This window comes from Aegilops tauschii, chromosome 7 (genome assembly GCF_002575655.3).
Source record: "Aegilops tauschii subsp. strangulata cultivar AL8/78 chromosome 7, Aet v6.0, whole genome shotgun sequence".
Lineage (NCBI taxonomy): Eukaryota > Viridiplantae > Streptophyta > Magnoliopsida > Poales > Poaceae > Aegilops > Aegilops tauschii.
The window spans coordinates 399,334,754-399,352,520 of NC_053041.3; the positions used below are offsets into that span (position 1 = coordinate 399,334,754).

The window sequence follows — 17,767 nt, forward strand, 5'->3', positions numbered from 1 at the left end:
ACGCCGCAGCGCCTGCGTCCGGCAGCAGAGGCATCCGAGGGCTTATCTCTCTCTAGACTTCTAGAGTTCTCCGAAATTTGAGGCCAAATTCCAACGGCCACATTCCCGATCTCCTACAATGAGCTAGACCCCACATGGAATCCTCTCTTCCTCTTCTTCCTTCTTCCTTCCTCTTCCTTCCAGGTGACTAACAACGACTTCTCGTCACTAGATGATATCCATGAGATAGTTAGGTCCAAGGATAGATGCTCTGCAAAAGTAACATGATAGAGATTCACCGTGCGCGGCGTAAGCGTGCGACAAAGTACTCAAGAAAGTAGGTGAAATTCGTCCTCCGTGGGGCAATGTCTTGGGCGCTTCTTTGTGTGAATGGGCTCTTCCCCTCATCCTCCTCCCAGTGGCATGATGGCGTTGTCCAGAACGCAAGGATTCATCAAAAACGGCGATGGCGGCCGACGACCACTTTTCTTCCTCTAGGTGAGCTTTTCCTCTCTGTAGGTGTTCCTTCACAGATGCTGCAACTTCGCTCGTAGATGGGGACGATAGGGAAGAGCATCGCCATGGCTGGAGACGATAAATAAAGATGAAAAAGTGACAAAAAAGTTCGTCGGAATTTGGCGCCTGAAAGTCGGCAGGGTTACGGGTGTGGGGTGGTCATCGACTGCAATGATCGCGGCACAGGCAACGCCGGCGTAGAGGCGGTAGAGAGAGAGAGAGAGAGTCTTGAGGGAACCTTCCGCTAACAACTCCTTTCGAACACTCGAAATTAAGAGCTGACAGATGCCTTTCCTAAAAACATTGAGCAGCTAAGCAAAATAGGAGTTGGACTAAATGCGGCTTGACTCCTTAAAAGAGAACCGGAGATGATCTAACACCGTTCCTTCTCTGGAAGGAGCAATGCAAGTTGTAAAGGTAAAACACACATCGTCGTTTATGATACAACTCAAGAAGTCATGAGCATTTGATGCGAGCGCATCTTCGATCATGCTTTTTTTAAACAGAAGGCTGGCGTCCGGCTTTAAATTAATGAAGCCCTCATGCTGGACATGTTAGCTCACAATGGAGCCCTGAAGAACGGAGACATCTCTGTTCAGACCCGCCACAAAGAGATCTCGACATGGACCTGCCGGTGCTCATGCCCTGGGTGTCACCATTGGCGCTGGCCCTGTGTAGCCGCTAGTCGTCGACGATCGCGTCACGGTGGACGTCGACAAACCTGAAGACGACGACTGCCCGTCCCACGGTGCCATCGGGGGCGCGTAAGTGGGCACGGGCATCTTGGCCGGCAGCACGGGCAGCTGCTTGGCATCCTTGGACACCAGCGTGGCCATGGCCGTCCTGATGGACGGCCGCACGCTCGAGTCCGGGTGCGCGCACCAGAGCCCCACGACCATCACACGCTCCACCTCCGCCTCATCGTAGTGGCCGTTCAGCCGCTCGTCCACCGCCTCAAGAATGCCTCCCTCGCCGTACAGGTCCCAGACCCATTCGGTGAGCCGGGAGACGCCCTGCTTGTTAGCGGACGTGCTCATCGGCCTCTTCCCGCACGCCACCTCCAGCAGGACCACGCCGAAGCTGTACACGTCCGACTCGGAGCTGGCGCGGCCGGTGATCAGGCACTGGGGGTCCACGTAGCCCGGCGTCCCCGACACTATGGTCATCGTCTGCATCCTGACGGCGTGGTCAATGAGCCTCGCGAGCCCGAAGTCGCCAAGCTTGGCGCCGAAGGACTCGTCCAGCATCACGTTGCTGGGCTTGATGTCTCGGTGCACCTCGCATTGCTCCCATTCCTCGTGGAGGTAGAGCAGTGCAGAGCCAAGCTCGAGGACTATCTTCATCCTGTTGCCATGAACATCCATTCATGAGCTCCAAGAGATGCCAAATTCATGTTAAGATGAACACCGTGCAAGTAAGAGGCATGTTACCTCATCGCCCATGTCAAGAAGGTACCCTTGCCGTGGAGATGGATATCGAGGCTACGGTTGGGCATGAGCTCATAAACCAGCAGGAGCTCATCATGATTGTGGCACCAGCCCACAAGCTGCACCAGATTTCGGTGGCGCAGCCGGCTGATGACGTTGATCTCCGACGTGTACTCCTTTCTCCCTTGCATGGATGACTCCTTTGAGAATCGCTTTATGGCCACAGCGAGGCCAAGCTCTCTCAGGTGGCCTCTGTACACTGCACCGAAGCCACCTTGCCCGAGCTTCTCCTCTGCTGCAAAGTTCCGTGTCGCGTTGGTGAGTTGCCGATACGGGAACCTCCTTGGCCCCGTCCCGAACTCCATCTCCATGACCACCTCGCCTTCCGAGTCCATACCCTCGTCCTTGGCCTCCCTCTTCTTCTTGTTCTGGCGGCGACGTAGCAAGAAGGCTGACATGGAGAAGAACACCACGAGGAACAGCGATGCCCCAGCAACGGCTCCTGCTATGACTCCGGAACTGGAAGTTCTCGAGGAGGGTGGTGGTAGTACCGGCGGTGCTACTACTGTTGCCGTCTTGCCCTCCAGCGATGAGTTGAAGTGCCAAGAAAGCAATTGATGCAGCTCAACGGATTTGCCCGTCGACGCCGAGAAGCCAACCGCAACCAGCTCCGGCAGTGCGCTCTTGAGATCAACCTTGGAGCTAAGTCTGTAAATCGGGCCATGGCCATCACCAAGCCATAGTGTGACAGACATGATACTTGAAATGTTGTCATACTGGATAGCGGCAGTCATGTTTCCAGTGAGGCTGAAGTTTGGCAGGGGCAAAGTTTTCACCGATTTTAACGAGTTGATGTCAATGCCAACGTGGTCCACAGTGGTGTCGGGATCTGATACCTCGGTCTCATTGGAGGTGTCGAATTCCACCGCCACGAACCGGTTGTCGCCTGCCGCCACAGCGCCATCTTTTTGGTTCGTGAGACCGAGGTTGTAGTAGCCTGCTGACCCAGTCGGTAAGCTCGACGGGTAGCTGGCAAGGAAGAACGCCATGCCAGCCCCCCTGCTGCTGTTGGACTTGGGCTTGATGATGAAGGAGAAGCTGGTGGTGAAGCTAGCCACCTCGCCTGTGTGCCCATCCCACAGCAACATTGGCTGGGTACTGTACGACGCCCGCCCCTGGCTCTTACGGACGTCCCAGTTGTTGCCGCTAATGTCGATGTGCCCAACACTGAAGGAAGCGTTACCTTCGATCTTGATGGCCTTCTGGTCCTCCGAGCGGAAGGTTGGGTAGTCGAAGGACAAGGATCCAGCAAGAGGAGGCAGGCAGCAAGTGAAGGAGAAGAAGATGAAGAGAGCACATATGGCTGTTCCTGTGATCTTGGCCATCGCCGATGCTTGTAGTTGGCAAATGGCAAAATTGGGAGATAGCACGTAAAGATAAGAGAATGTATCAGCTCACTTCTTAAGTAGTACCGCCCTTCCTTTTCCAATTGGGGAAATTTGGACGGATTATTGATTCGATGTGAGGGGACAGGTAGGCCGGCAAAGGAACGGGTAATTATGTAGGACAAACGTAAGCCGGCCAAATACAAAATAATAAACCTGCCGTAGTCTGCTAACTTAACTAATCATAATCACTGAATAATAATGGCAAGCCGGCATTAAAAATAACTGGTCTGTCAGCATGAGATTTTTATTTTTAGGAAAATAACAAAGAGTGAGGTGAACGCGTGATCAGGATGAAGGAGAAACTTCAACTTTTGTCTTCATGAAGAACGAAACTCGTGTTCAGATTAGGCACGAGATCAACAGCTGATACAGAGAAAAGGACATTTCAGCCACCAGGAACCCTACTAGTTAAAGAGCGCACCCGAACACCGAGTCACCAAACAAAGTTCAGTATCTCTGTAGCCATGGACTCGCCAAGCCAAGCATCTAACAGATAAACAAGATCCATCCTGAGTGCTGTTCCTAGTAGGATGCCCACCTCTTCAGCCTTCGTCACCGAGGAAGAGCAAAGTCTAATGCGTTGTATCAAAACAAAACAACAAAGCTCAATGAGAAGAGAAGAAGAAAAAGAGATGGCTCCTTACTGAATATCAGAAACCAACCAATGAGGAACAATAAATAAACAAAAGGAATTGTAAACATGATCACCACCGTAGGATTTTGACCTGGACCTTTTCAATTTATAGGCGTTTTTGTCTTGTAGGAATGGCACACATCAGATGAATTTAAAACACACAAACGACCCACCCAATATACATGCAAGGCTGGAAAACGACAAACAGCGTAATACCACCCAGTGTTAAGATTCAAGGTGTCCACAAAACGAACATTACGTTAAGGAACTGCGGTAACTCTGTTATTGCATAGAGTGAAATTAAACAATAGTTGTGAACGAGTCACCAACAGATTAGATCTGCAACTTTTTCAACAAAATTTGATTAATGCACACTGACATATCCTATTCTTCAGAGAAGAAAGAAAATATCTTGAAAATGACACAGGAGCAAGTGATCCATGCTCTTCAACATTACGCTCCTAGCCATTATCAGATGCGCTTGATCAAACCTACCAGGATGATTACCAAAACAGAAATGAGAATGTTGAACATGTAAGTAAACAAGTATGCAATTGATGCATTATATACTAAAAGTTACTCCTTCTATTCTTTTTTAAATGATGTAATAACATACTTTCAGTTTTCACAGTTCTGAGACACACTTTTTGTTCATTACACAGCATATACGTTAGTATAAAATATAAGATTATGAAAAACTTTAAGAAGCTAGTGATATAATTTTCATATAGCAAAACTAGATAGCTTTAAATATTCAGAGGGTGAATTTTGGAAACTGACTCCTCGGATTAGAAAACACCATTAAAGAAGAAGAAAAATTAGCCCAATAATTCTGCAACCTTGTCTTCTCCAAAATACAATGAAAAGCTGTACATATCTGGTTAAAACCCTTATGCAAGAAGAAGCACAATTAGACAATAAACAGCTATACATATCCAGCTAAAGGCAACAGACCGAGCTATTGATCATTTGCTCTTACTTGCAAACAAACAATGGTGCTTAGCTTAGTACAAAAACATAACATACATAGGCAGAGAGACAGAAATATTCACATCTAATTTATAATTACCATGGACAAGCCTGACAATGCTCTCCAAGGCCAACTGGAATCCATAGAGGAGAGCCATAGATAAACTGATAAGCCCAACAGCTTTACGACACAATCGCACCAATGTAATGAACTAATGATATATCTTATGCGCACACGCTAGACAAATTGCGCAGAAATGTCATATCCTAGAACTTAAGACATCTCAACTGACTAGTCTCTCAGGAAACAAAGCATTGCAATTCCAGCATTAGATAGTAGAAAATCATCATCACAAGCAGAGCCAATCAAACTAGCACGACTAGGCATTCAATAATAACAGAAACGCAACGAACTGGATGCATGCAGGGGGTGGACTTCACCTTGGGAGAGGCAGCTCCAGCAGGAGGAGTCGGCGGCGATGCACGACCGTAGCCGCGCGCCAGCCACCGCGCTGTGGAGCGGCATCAGCGACTCCGCGCCCGCCAGCATCTTCACCGTGGACCTGAGAGGAGGAGCAGCAGGATTGAAAACCTCTGGGAACAGCTTTCGAGCGAGTTTAGTGGTGGGACGACACAGGGTTGGGGATTTCAGGAATGACCTGCGGAGGCGAGGAGCGGCAACGGGAGACCTCGTCGCCGGGAACGGGCTCGCGATCCGGGACTTGGACCGGAGCGCAGCCGACCTGGCCGCGGCGGCGGCGGAGCGGCAGAAAGACGCCATCGTGGTCCTTTCCTGAGATGGAGGAAAGCGGAAAAATGTGCGAGGAAATGGTGTGTGGGCTACTAATAGTTAAGCCGGGCCGGGCAGGGCCTTGAGTGGACTTGGAGAAGGCTATAATGGCCCAAACACTAATGGTGCAACTAACCCAGGGCCTTTTTTATCAGCTCAAAAAGAAAACCAGGGCCTTTTCTTAGAAGATATTAGGCTGCTATCTGGGTTTTTTTTAACACGATACAGACGCAAGCGCTCATACAGACGCGCATACATTCACCCCCTATAAATGTATACACGCACACCCTATCCCTATAAGCATTTTCGAGAGACTGAGCCGGCATATCATCTTGAGATTTAAGAAGTCATTATAGGCGCCTCGTCATCGACGGGAACGTCTCCTCCCACTGAAAGCGCATCACCAAAAATTCTGAAATAAATCCAGAAATAATGTGAGCATCAGGACTTGAATCTGATGAGGTGAGAATACCACTGTCCCTTCAAACATCCAATCACAGATTGGTTTACTCTAGTTTCTTTTCTAAGAAAACGGCTCACCGGTCTTATTTTTTATTCTCTCGCAGCCCGAAACAGAGTATTAAGCATCGTATTGTGCCATGGATTGTAAAAAGAATGGGGGCTGAAGATTCTGAAAAAAGCTAGAGATAGGTCCTATTCTCTAAGAATCAGCCAAAACGGAACTACTGAGCGGCCGAAATAAGTAACCCGAAGTCCACTCGAATACACACCACCATCGAGTGTTCTACTGTACACTGCATACGTAGTAAAAACGTAACTGTAGAAGTTCCCAGGACATTCCTCTGTAGCTGTCATATTATGCATATCTAGCGGCTGCAAATTGGCGACGCCACGGTGGGGTCGATAAAGAGATCATGTACAGTACTACCTACATCAGGCGATTACTATTGACGGCAACGAGAGATCGTCATCCTCCAAAATCGATAACTATGATTGAGATGTACTCCGTACAGTGCATAATTCTCTGTTTGGTTATGTTCATTTCCCCTCAATCGTGTTTTGACTTGTCTCCTCTGACAGGCACCATGTCTGTTTGCATAATTGCACGGCTGGATGAGACTGAAACTCATTAGTTTGTTGCAGTTGCAGGTGGGAAAAGCGTGTGACAACCGTGCATTCGACAACGATCTGGTGACAGAAGGAAGGTGCGGTACTTTTCGGGCTCCACGCGTACGCGAATTCATTAATTCTAGATCCTGGCTCATCTCGCCGATTGCGAAATGGGTGCTGCATTATCCGTTCGCCCTTGCTCTCTCTTTTACACGTAACTTTTTTAATTGTTTGGATTTTTTATCGTACACGTGTCATGTGGCCTTTTACAGAGTAAATAGCATAAAACTACTAGTTTACAGGCTATGGTTTCAAAAAACTACCACTTTTTAATTTTTCTCAGAAACCTACCAGTCGCGCGGTCCGCTGTTTCAAAAAACCCAAAACGCCCGTGACTAGCGATTGAACCGTTTTTCTGACCGTCTGGACCCACATGTCAGGCCACCTGGCCACGCGCGCTCACGGCGCGGCCGTTGACGGCCGTTAGCCCTCGTGGTCCGATCGGAACGAACCAGGGTAAATTCCCCACCATGCTCCCACTCGCTGCTCACTCACTCCCCTGCTCGCTCTCTCCCCTGCTCCCACTCCCCTGCTCCAGTACGAGCTCGCCGCCGCTCGCCGTCTTTGAGGTCGGTCGCCGTCGACCTCCTTGCCGCCATGCCTTCCTGGAACGACGAGGAAACGAGCTCGGAGGAGGAGTGCGAGGTCGTCGGCATGGACATGGGACTTATGGTAAGTTCTTTGCCACCTAGGGTTAGGGTTAGGTGCTAGTAGGCCTAGGCTACCGCCATGGATCTTGCTAAGTGTAGTGTTGCTGTTGTAGGATTCTTGTTCAATAGTGAGGCTGGGGTTTGATTGTAGGATTGATTTAAGCTAGGGTTCATCTCTGTACATATAAAAGATAGAAGATCAAGTTGAACACTTAATAGCATACAAGATCCATTTCCATAACTTAGTAGCATCAGATATCCATTTCCACTACTTAATAGTATAGGAGATCCATTACAACTTAACAACATAGGAAATAAGGTTCTTACACTAGGTTAAACTTCACATTCCCCCAAAATGTACACCCATAATCACTTGCAGTCATGCCAGGCCACATCCTTATATAAAGGCCTTTGGATGTACTTACTTCACCAACATATCACAACAAGTTCAAGACTCAAGGATGGCCTTGATTTGCTCTAACTTCTCCTTGCTGCCATACCCTTCTTTCAGCAGCTCAGCAACAACAAGCTCAAGCTTTGCCTTCTCCTTCTTAAGAACATCTCTGTCAACTTCAACAGCCTTCATAGCCTTCCTGGTGTTCTTGATGATATCAGCTTGGCTCTGCAAAATGCACCTATGCTCTTTTGCAAGTTTGAGCTTTTCCATCTGCACCTCCAACATAGCTTTCTCCTCTAGCTCCTTCTTCTTCTTCTCAAGTTCTTCCTCCTCCACTTGTTTCTGGTACACCTTCTTGTCCACCCTACTATCCTGCCAATCAAACATCTTGGATACATCATCAACAAGCTTGGTGTACTCAATGCAAAGCTTGTCATTTTCAGTCCTAAGCTTGGCCAGCTCCCTTTCATGTTCACTCTTAAGCCTGGCCAACTCCTTCTCAAACTTCTCCTTGTCCTGTACCCTTCTAAAGTTCTGCTCATGGAACATCTCCCATAGCTTGCACAGACATCTCTGAAAAACAGTTGGCCAAGGCCCATCAACCCACTCTACAACACCACAATTCACACCATTTTCCTGCATTTATAAATGTGATAAGTTATTACAAATGGACTAGGAGCTTATTTCAGTTCCATGATTAACTTGTATAGACTTCATAATTTCTAACAATGAATAACATAAATGAGATATGATAAGTTATTACATATGTGACTGTCATATCAAACAAAGTGCTGCATCATATAAAACATCAGTGAACATACATAGCAGAAAAGTTTATTGGCATCTAACCTGGACTGGGCAGCCATAGAAACGCCTTCCTGTTACAGGCCCTTCAAAAGCAACACGCTTAATAGGCCTCAATTGATGCAGAATGCACTTGGGATGAGCAAGCTCAAGTTGGCCATAGAAAAGGGGCCCCACAGTGGTGTCTGGTTCCTCCTGCAACCAAAATAACCAGCAAACATTAGTTTCAATCTGCACTCAACACCAGAATCAACTTGCACGGTTCATTAAACACTAAAAAATCCCCAACTCAGCATGAATCCTAACACTGTATAGAGATGAACCCTAGCTTAAATCAATCCTACAATCAAACCCCAGCCTCACTATTGAACAAGAATCCTACAACAACAACACTACACTTAGCAAGATCCATGGCGGTAGCCTAGGCCTACTAGCACCTAACCCTAACCCTAGGTGGCAAAGAACTTACCATAAGTCCCATGTCCATGCCGACGACCTCGCACTCCTCCTCCGAGCTCGTTTCCTCGTCGTTCCAGGAAGGCATGGCGGCAAGGAGGTCGACGGCGACCGACCTCAAAGACGGCGAGCGGCGGCGAGCTCGTACTGGAGCAGGGGAGTGGGAGCAGGGGAGAGAGCGAGCAGGGGAGTGAGTGAGCAGCGAGTGGGAGCATGGTGGGGAATTTACCCTGGTTCGTTCCGATCGGACCACGAGGGCTAACGGCCGTCAACGGCCGCGCCGTGAGCGCGCGTGGCCAGGTGGCCTGACATGTGGGTCCAGACGGTCAGAAAAACGGTTCAATCGCTAGTCACGGGCGTTTTGGGTTTTTTGAAACAGCGGACCGCGCGACTGGTAGGTTTCTGAGAAAAATTAAAAAGTGGTAGTTTTTTGGAACTATAGCCTGTAAACTAGTAGTTTTATGCTATTTACTCCCTTTTACACACAATTTTGATCGTACCGCTCCCCACAAAATAAACGCGTTCATATATACACGTATATACTCACCCTGTGAATGCACACACGCACACCATACTCCTATGAGCATCTCCGAGAGACTGAGCCGACATATCATCTTGAGATTTTACGAAGTCACCGTAGACGCCTCGTAGTCGACGGAAACGTCTCCTCTCACTGAACGCGTATCGTCGAACCCTGGTGGACTGGGGATACCACTGTCCACCTATCCATCCAACCACATGTTGGCCCGCTGTACGCACATACTTCTAAAACGTGGTTTTCAAGTGTACATACATGGTTACGATTTTCTTTTTTATATAAATCTGTAGATTTCAGTTGTCTCGTTTTCTACCACGGACTGTAGGTTAATAGGAGCAATGCTATACCTGCATACAATTTCTATGCAATTAATCATACGTGCTGTTGTGGAGCAAACTAATTGGACCAGGATTAGCAGTACCCCCCCACCCCGCCCCACCCCGGCCCGCAGTTGAATTCATGAGGAAGAGAGAATAAATGGTAGGTTCGTAAATCTTACATACTTGTTCGTAGCCTGGGGCGTTTGGGTGCTCGGTTAGAGGAACTGCAGGCGGAGGGGATGGGACCAGTGACAACAGGCGGTGTTCGTGACGGAGGAGCGGCGTGGCATCTGGCACGTCGACAACGGCGGGTCTCAGCGGCATGGAACAGCGGGGTCTCGTCGGTGGGCGTGTGATGATGGACGAGCGCGGGATGGTGGCGTTGTCTGGCGTCGTGGTGGCGTCGACGGCAGCTAGACCGGGCAAGGTAGATGCAGCAGTACAACACTGAAGATGGATTGGTGGCAGGTGGTTGCGGCGGTCTCATACCCGGCAGGCGTCCTAGTTGAGGAGTGTGCCGGATTGGTGGGTGCCCCATACCCGGAGTCCTGGTTGGGACCTCAGGTATTAGATGTTAGGTTTAGCTGCGAGGTCTGTTTGGTATTAGGCCCAGACTATCAGCATCCCTTCATCAACTGGATAGGAGTAGCGACAGATGTTATCTAGACGGTGGCTTTAGTCTTACTGTTGTATGACTTTGTAAGGTCTTGTGCGAATAATTAATAAAGTGACTGCATGCATAGTTCAGATACAGCGGCCGGGGTCCTCCTCCTTTTCTAGAAAAAAAGGTGTAGGATTTTCGGGTTGATAGCTACGATGCCGTGCACGATAGGCAAGGAGCCAAGGAGGCATGGAACACCACCAAAGTACAAAGTATGCACACCAACGGGCCATCCATTCCACATCACACAACCAAATTGAAGTGGGAGCCATAGATGGTCTAGACCCTACAAGTCGGCCTTGCTGCATTTATCTAAACTACCTAATTGCCTGTGCATTGTAATAGGCGTGTACTTTAGTGGTTCAATATTAATCTTGTCCAACCTATGTATTAGGTCAGTTTTGATCACATTTAATTTGATGTGAGTATGGGTGGGGAAGGAAAAAAACTTGACTTAGTTGATATTGTGTAAGAATGATCTCATTTCAATGAATTAATGGAGGACGTGGTAGAAAGCACCGCCTCTGTCTTATTTTATTAGTCTCCTTTTTATTTTAGATCATATTTTGACCATAATTTTAACTAATAAAATATAAGTTATGCGTAACAAAAATAATATTATTAAAAATTACATTCAAATACGAATTCAACAACATAATTTTTTATGTCATGGGTTAACATTTTGCTAGTCAAATATATGGTCAAATTTTGACCCAAAATACAATGGGACTAATAAACTCACAGAGATAATATGAATTTGATTTAGATTATTCTAAGTGCTTGCATGCATTGAATCAACTTTCTACAGCCTCTCCAAAAAACACCCTCTGTCTCATAATATAAGACGTTTTTCGATACTAGCGCCGAAAAACATCTTAAATTATGGGACGAACGGAGTAACTAGTAGCTGCTTGCTCGACTGAATTTTGCTTAACAGTACAGTGAAGGACACGAGTTAGGTAAAAGCTGCTTGCTTAGTTGCAAAAGCAGTTGGACACGGTAGCTGCTAGTCAGGCAAGGCGCAACACAGGCCTTTACTTTATTACATTGCCATGAAGGTGACATCCATCTCTTCTCCGTCTTCTCTTTTCCTTGAGCCAACTGTTTACTTGCTTTGGGGCATAAGTCATAACAGTGACACGAGAGGCAGGTTATCCATATAGCTAACCACTTTTTTGCTACCCCTTCCCCTTCACTCGCTGTCTCCATCTTTCTCTATGACTAACTAATCACCATCCATCGACTAGCATCCACTACTATGTTCCTTCTTTTTCTCTATGTTTCTGAATTCTGATGAACTGTCCCAAGTGAACACGGGTGATGGGTTAATTAACTGGAGCAAAATGATATTCTTTTCGTTGAAACTTTCACATGCCTTGATGAGAGATTGGAGTATGTTTAGAGTCTACTCCTTCTATAAACTTTTATAAGACATTTTAGTCACTATTTTAGTGACCTAAAACATCTTATAAAAGTTTACAAAGGTAGTATATGTGTCACGGTTTCTAGAAAATAAAAGAAAGGAATCCCATGAATAATTACAATGTCACATGCACTGGATTTTCATAAGATTAAATTTGCACCCAAAATTTGGTTTACATCATAAGGAAAAGGAAATAAATATTTTCAAGGGATTTGAACTGATACAATGAAGAAGAAAATAATACAATATATGGTGCAAAGAAATCCTTAGAAAAACATGGTCCACTTTTTTTGCGGGATAATTCTTGTGTTAATCAACCAAAATATTACAGTCACGCTTAACAATGTCCAGAACAGGCTCTGGACCAGATCCAAGCCACACAGTAGTTCGACCTTGCGATCTACTAAAATTTGCCATAGAGTGGCTAGAGGAATTTTGAGTATGAGAAATATGAGCAATACAAAAACTATGCTCGGACAAATTGTCCTTAATATCCCTAATAAGAAGCTCTTTTACGGTACCCTTGTACTCCACTGGGAGGGTCGGGAGTACCAACTAAATCTGGCCATCTAATTTAAGGGGTATCTTAGTCATTTCCCCTTGTTACTAAAAAAGATCTCATCCTTAATCTCGTCTGATCTAATCTAATCTAATTACCAAAATTAACATGAACCCTTATATACGTCGTCATTGTCTCTTCATCGTCCGCCCGGCGTCGCCGCCATCTGCTCGTGGCCAGAATCAATGGATCTGGCGTGCTCGCCGCATGCCCGAATTGGCAAAAGAAAATGGCCTAGTTGATCTTTGTGAAACACACAGGACCGGCTGCGGGACCATGACTAGAGGATACATATCTTCGTCATTAGGAACGAACAAACTCTAGATAGATTATGATGCATCTACGAGACAGTTCGTCATGTATTGTTTGCTGCATCTGTTTGTTGTAAACTGCAACAGCAGTATATATATAGATCGATAGTTTGGTACTTGTTTTTTTTCGAAAAGGGGGGGTCTCCCCGGCCTCTGCATCAGAGTGATGCATACGGCCATCTTATTAACGAAAGAAAAGGTTCCAACAAGGTTCGAAAGTCTCCGACAGAAAAGAAATAAAAATACAGCTCACACAGAGCAAAAGAGGCTAGACACACAGACTAGCCAAGAAAAGACGCCACATCCGGCTGGCTAAATATAGATAGGTAAACTAATTGCCTATCCTATTACATGACCGCCATCCAAACCGGTTGAAGATATCCCGAGCTACCATCTCCCAGCGGATAGATCCAGTAACCAAATGCTCCCTGGCCACCATCGGAGTGAGTAGTGACCATGAACGGATCATGGCCGTGGCTCGGAAAATAACCTGCAAAAAATGAATACGTGATATTCTGTTAAAAACCAAATCATTTCTGCAAGTCCAGATAGTCCACAACAACGCGCAGACTCCAACACGAATATGTCTCGCTAATTCAGGCTCAACCCCAGTGAGCCATGTCCCAAATAACGTGGTGACAGAATTTGGTGGAGTAATATTAAAAGCAATGTGAACCGTCCGCCAAAGTACTCTGGCAAGCGGGCAATCAAAAAAGAGATGCTTGATTGTCTCGTCCCGATCACAGAAGCTACACCTCGTAGGTCCTGTCCAATTACGCTTAATCAAGTTATCCTTGGTTAAAATAACCTGTTTATGAACAAACCACATAAACACTTTTATTTTCAAAGGAACTTTGACAGCCCAAACATGCTTTGATAGTTTGGTACTTGTATTTGCATATCATGGATTACGAGAAAAGAATACACCGATCGTTTGGGTGTCTCTCGATCTATATACCCAATCTAGCCATGTCCCTGCCGCCACAAGATCGGAAAAGATGGTGCTGACAGTGCAAGGACCACGCCACCACAGTCGCCGCCCGTCTGCGCGGCGGCGCCACCAAGCAAGATACTCGCGTTAATTAGCACATCAGAGTTACAGTTTTACCCCTCAAGCCATGGTACGCCATGATTTTTTATCTCAGTACTCCGAATTAAATTATTGGTGTACCAATCCATCTTATCCGTCAGATTAGAAAGAATAGACGGTCCTGTTTAATTTAAGGGTACTGTAAAAGAGCTCAAAGAAAATCATACATTGATTTGTTGACTTCTCCACTTCTCACCATATTGACTGACTGCAAACGGTCGCTTTCCAAATCAACTGGCAATTGGCTCCATTGCAAAGCTAATGTAATTCCTTCTCTTACAAATGAACCAACACACGTACAAAATATTTCAAGAATTTTAATTTTTCAAATTTTCTATAAAATCCTTTAAAAAAAGAGGACTTTGATGGTGTCCCAACATTTATTTTACATTAGTGACCCTGCACAACTACGCGAGTAGGCTGCCTATGGATATATCAGCTATTGGAAGTCTTTGTATGGGTGCTTCATCGAATCGTGGATTCCCACACTGGACTTAGAGATTAGCAATGTATTGATTTTATGTGACTTTCTTATTCATTGGGTGCACACACGATGAATATCCGAAGGAGGCAACTATACTATTTTTTCTATTCAAAAATCATTTTAGTGCTCATATGTGTTTTCATTTCCCTCCAAACGGGTTGTGATACTTAGTTTGGAGCTAAATCCGCCAGATTCCCTGGTAGAGTATCCCAGCTAGGTGACTTGGCATGATGGTAACATGAGGTGAGGTTTACCCTGGTCGGCTCTCAAGATGAGATAATACTCTACTCCATGCTTATGTTTTATTGTGTTGGAGTATATACAAAGTACAAGTGAAGTATCAAGGGATTGAATATGATCAACGACTAGCTCGACCCCTTGCTTATCTAACACACCAGTGGCCTATGGTTTACACAACTAGGTCAGCTGCGCGTCAGTGGAGGCAGAGCCCTCCACGACTACAGTATCTCCGAATTGTTTTCAAGTCTTCCAGAATCTTCACGTAATCACTAGTAGGGAAACGAATTATAGGATTTTGCTAGTAGCAGCGTTTCTACAAAACAAGACACGGCTGTTAGTTTGACCAAATACCAACGGCGTCCATGAAAATAACGGCCGCTTCTAGTTGTACATAACTAGCAGCGTTTGATGAAAAAACATGATGCTCATGATGTACACAAAGGAAGGTATTCTGCCTAGAAACACCGGCAGCATATGAGGAAAGCGGACGCCACAAGCTGGAAGTGAACTACCAGCGTTCCACCCAGCGGGAATGGGACAAAACTAAAAGCAATCACCACACCAGCCAGATGCATATTTGGGTTCAAGAAATCAGTTGTGATTACGCAAAGCAAACGTTGCTACGACAATTATCAGCCCTTGGCCATTTGAATCGCTGCTAATGACTTCTCTAAAACAAAAATAAGTGCTAGCTTGGTTAACAGAAGCAGTCGAGCCATGGACATATCTCATAACTTTTGCGTAACAAATTGAATTTTGAGCCACATATTGCACTGATGACATGCATAATGGCACCATGCAAAGTTTACTCTCTTTTTTTCAAACGGCAATTACAACAATCAGTGTATAGTCTGTCCCGACACGCTGCTAAGCTCCACACTACCAGCATGTGGCGTTGCCCGGACACTGCTAAATTAACTAATCTATTATCTTGTTCTAGTATAGCAAAACCATATCTCATATAAATCCCAAAATTGGAAAACTTTGTTTGTGTGCATTACATGTATACAATATTTTTAGGTTACAAAAATAGCAACGCTGCATTGCCACCTCACAAATCGAACACTTCACCCCCTTCGAACCTACAAATCTCTCATGACATCGATAGGTCGTTAACATGTCTCATAACTTTTGTGTAACACATTAAATTTGTAACCACATATTTTAGTGATCACATGCATGATTAGGTCATGCAAAAAAAAATCAAACATATGGTCATTTGGGGGCTCCCAACTCAACGAGTTTAGCTATTAACATCCCTCTTGACCCGGCATATGTCATTAAACATCTTGGTTAAACCTGCCTGTTTACTTGATGCTCATCCGCCAAGATGGCCCGGTGTACTCTTGACGGTCAATCTATTATGACCATGAATTTGTCAAGGTTAAAACCTCGGCTTATGTCATGTGAGAGCTGGCTTACAGAAAGCTAGGATAAACCAAAGGCTATCACGCCAGCTTCATTGAAGCAAGACTCGAGCCTCGAAAGCCGACATTTTCATACTCTGTTATCATACACATACATTATCATACATTGCATCATCATACAAATGCATCATATATCCATGTATATATCTGTTGCAGGAGCCGGTTTTCAAACCGGGTTACATTGTAACTCTGCAGGAATAAACAAATCTTTGATGGCCAACATGGCCGGATCTTATATGGTTTATCGAAACTAGTTTCAAATAAAATGGCTATCAAAGCCGACTTTGAAACAATTGCAGGTATATATCTACAAGACCGGCTTACAATTGAGAGCCGGGTCTTCATCATGGTTTATCACAACCAGTACTGAATGATTGAGGTTTTCAAACTCGGCTCAGAGAGATGGATATATTCTTTTAAGTCCAGAATGTCGGTTTACAGTAAGGAGCATGGTATAATAAATTGCTAGTGGCAATTCATAAATTGGATTATTGCAATGTTATAAAGAAGAGCAAAAATTCAAGCAAGGATATCATGGAAAGATCATGGCAACCGGCTTTATCAAAGGCAATGAAATACGAAGTGTTATGCAAGGCAACACTCTTGATGGATTTAGCAACAAGTTCAACATTGATATGCAAAGCACTCAGCAACATCATCCAAATAGTGGATCTGATTTTATTTTACAATGGAAGGAATAGTCCCGAGTCGCCGCAGGCACATGACCCAGCACTTGGGGGCTACATTATTCAAATAAAAAATTACATCAAGTACGAAAGTCCCATGTCGCTGCAAGCATGCACCACGACACTTGGGGGCTAATGCAAGTCTCTTTTCAAATCATCACATTATCAGAAGACCCGGCTATCTCAAGGAGATGAGCCGACCCTTGGGGGCTACAAGTTGTTTTCTATTTAAGTGTCGATTCAAGGAAGAACCGGCTCATCATTTTCATAACGACCTGGTCCTTGGGGGCTATAGGTTGCTCTTTATTCAACTACATATCTACAACATTGAAGATTCAGTTCAAGTCCCAAGTTGTTGCAGGCAAGACAACCCGGCACTTGGGGCTACACATGCTGATATTCTATGAGCATAAGACGATTACAAGTCCTAGGTTGCTACAGGCAAGACAACTCGGCACTTGGGGGCTACAGCGTTCAGTTGTTTTAACAGATCATAAGGTCCAAATTGAAGACCCGACCCATCATGTACTGACGAGTCGGCCCTTGGGGGCTATACATGTGAAATGCAAAACATTCAGTTTATGACTGGCGGCTCAGATGAACAACCTGGATTTCTTCAGAGTTGTAACATTTATATTGAAGCAAGTCTTAAGCTATCATTTTGTTCCCCTCTTAATACTTGGGGGCTACAGGTAATATGGATTAATATGGATATAAGGGAGGTACACTTTCAAGTTGTCAAGTTTTGAGCAAACTGGGCATCATATTCGTAGTGGAGAAATTTGCAAAGTTTATCTCCTCCAAGTTATTCATAGAAAGGCCCGAAA

At 45.4% G+C, this 17,767-nt stretch overlaps 2 protein-coding genes across 3 annotated transcripts; both read right to left on the minus strand.

Annotated features, from left to right (window-relative positions):
- Positions 1-769: 769 nt before the first annotated feature.
- On the minus strand, positions 770-3,358 carry LOC109786557 (L-type lectin-domain containing receptor kinase IX.1). Its single transcript, XM_020345129.4, has 2 exons — positions 1,926-3,358; positions 770-1,839 (listed from the first exon to the last, which is right to left on the minus strand). The coding sequence occupies exons 1-2, from the start codon at positions 3,305-3,307 to the stop codon at positions 1,134-1,136; spliced, it is 2,088 nt and encodes a 695-aa protein (XP_020200718.1). The 5' UTR covers positions 3,308-3,358; the 3' UTR covers positions 770-1,133.
- A 303-nt stretch (positions 3,359-3,661) lies between these two features.
- LOC109786558 (uncharacterized) lies at positions 3,662-5,849 on the minus strand. Of its 2 annotated transcripts, none has more exons than XM_020345131.4 (3): positions 5,633-5,849; positions 5,415-5,536; positions 3,662-3,942 (listed from the first exon to the last, which is right to left on the minus strand). In XM_020345131.4, the coding sequence occupies exons 1-3, from the start codon at positions 5,752-5,754 to the stop codon at positions 3,923-3,925; spliced, it is 264 nt and encodes an 87-aa protein (XP_020200720.1). In that variant the 5' UTR covers positions 5,755-5,849; the 3' UTR covers positions 3,662-3,922. The 2 variants fall into 2 exon arrangements, with proteins under 2 accessions (XP_020200720.1, XP_020200719.1); XM_020345130.3 differs by lacking the exon at positions 3,662-3,942 and adding an exon at positions 4,265-4,495.
- Between the last annotated feature and the right edge of the window lie 11,918 nt (positions 5,850-17,767).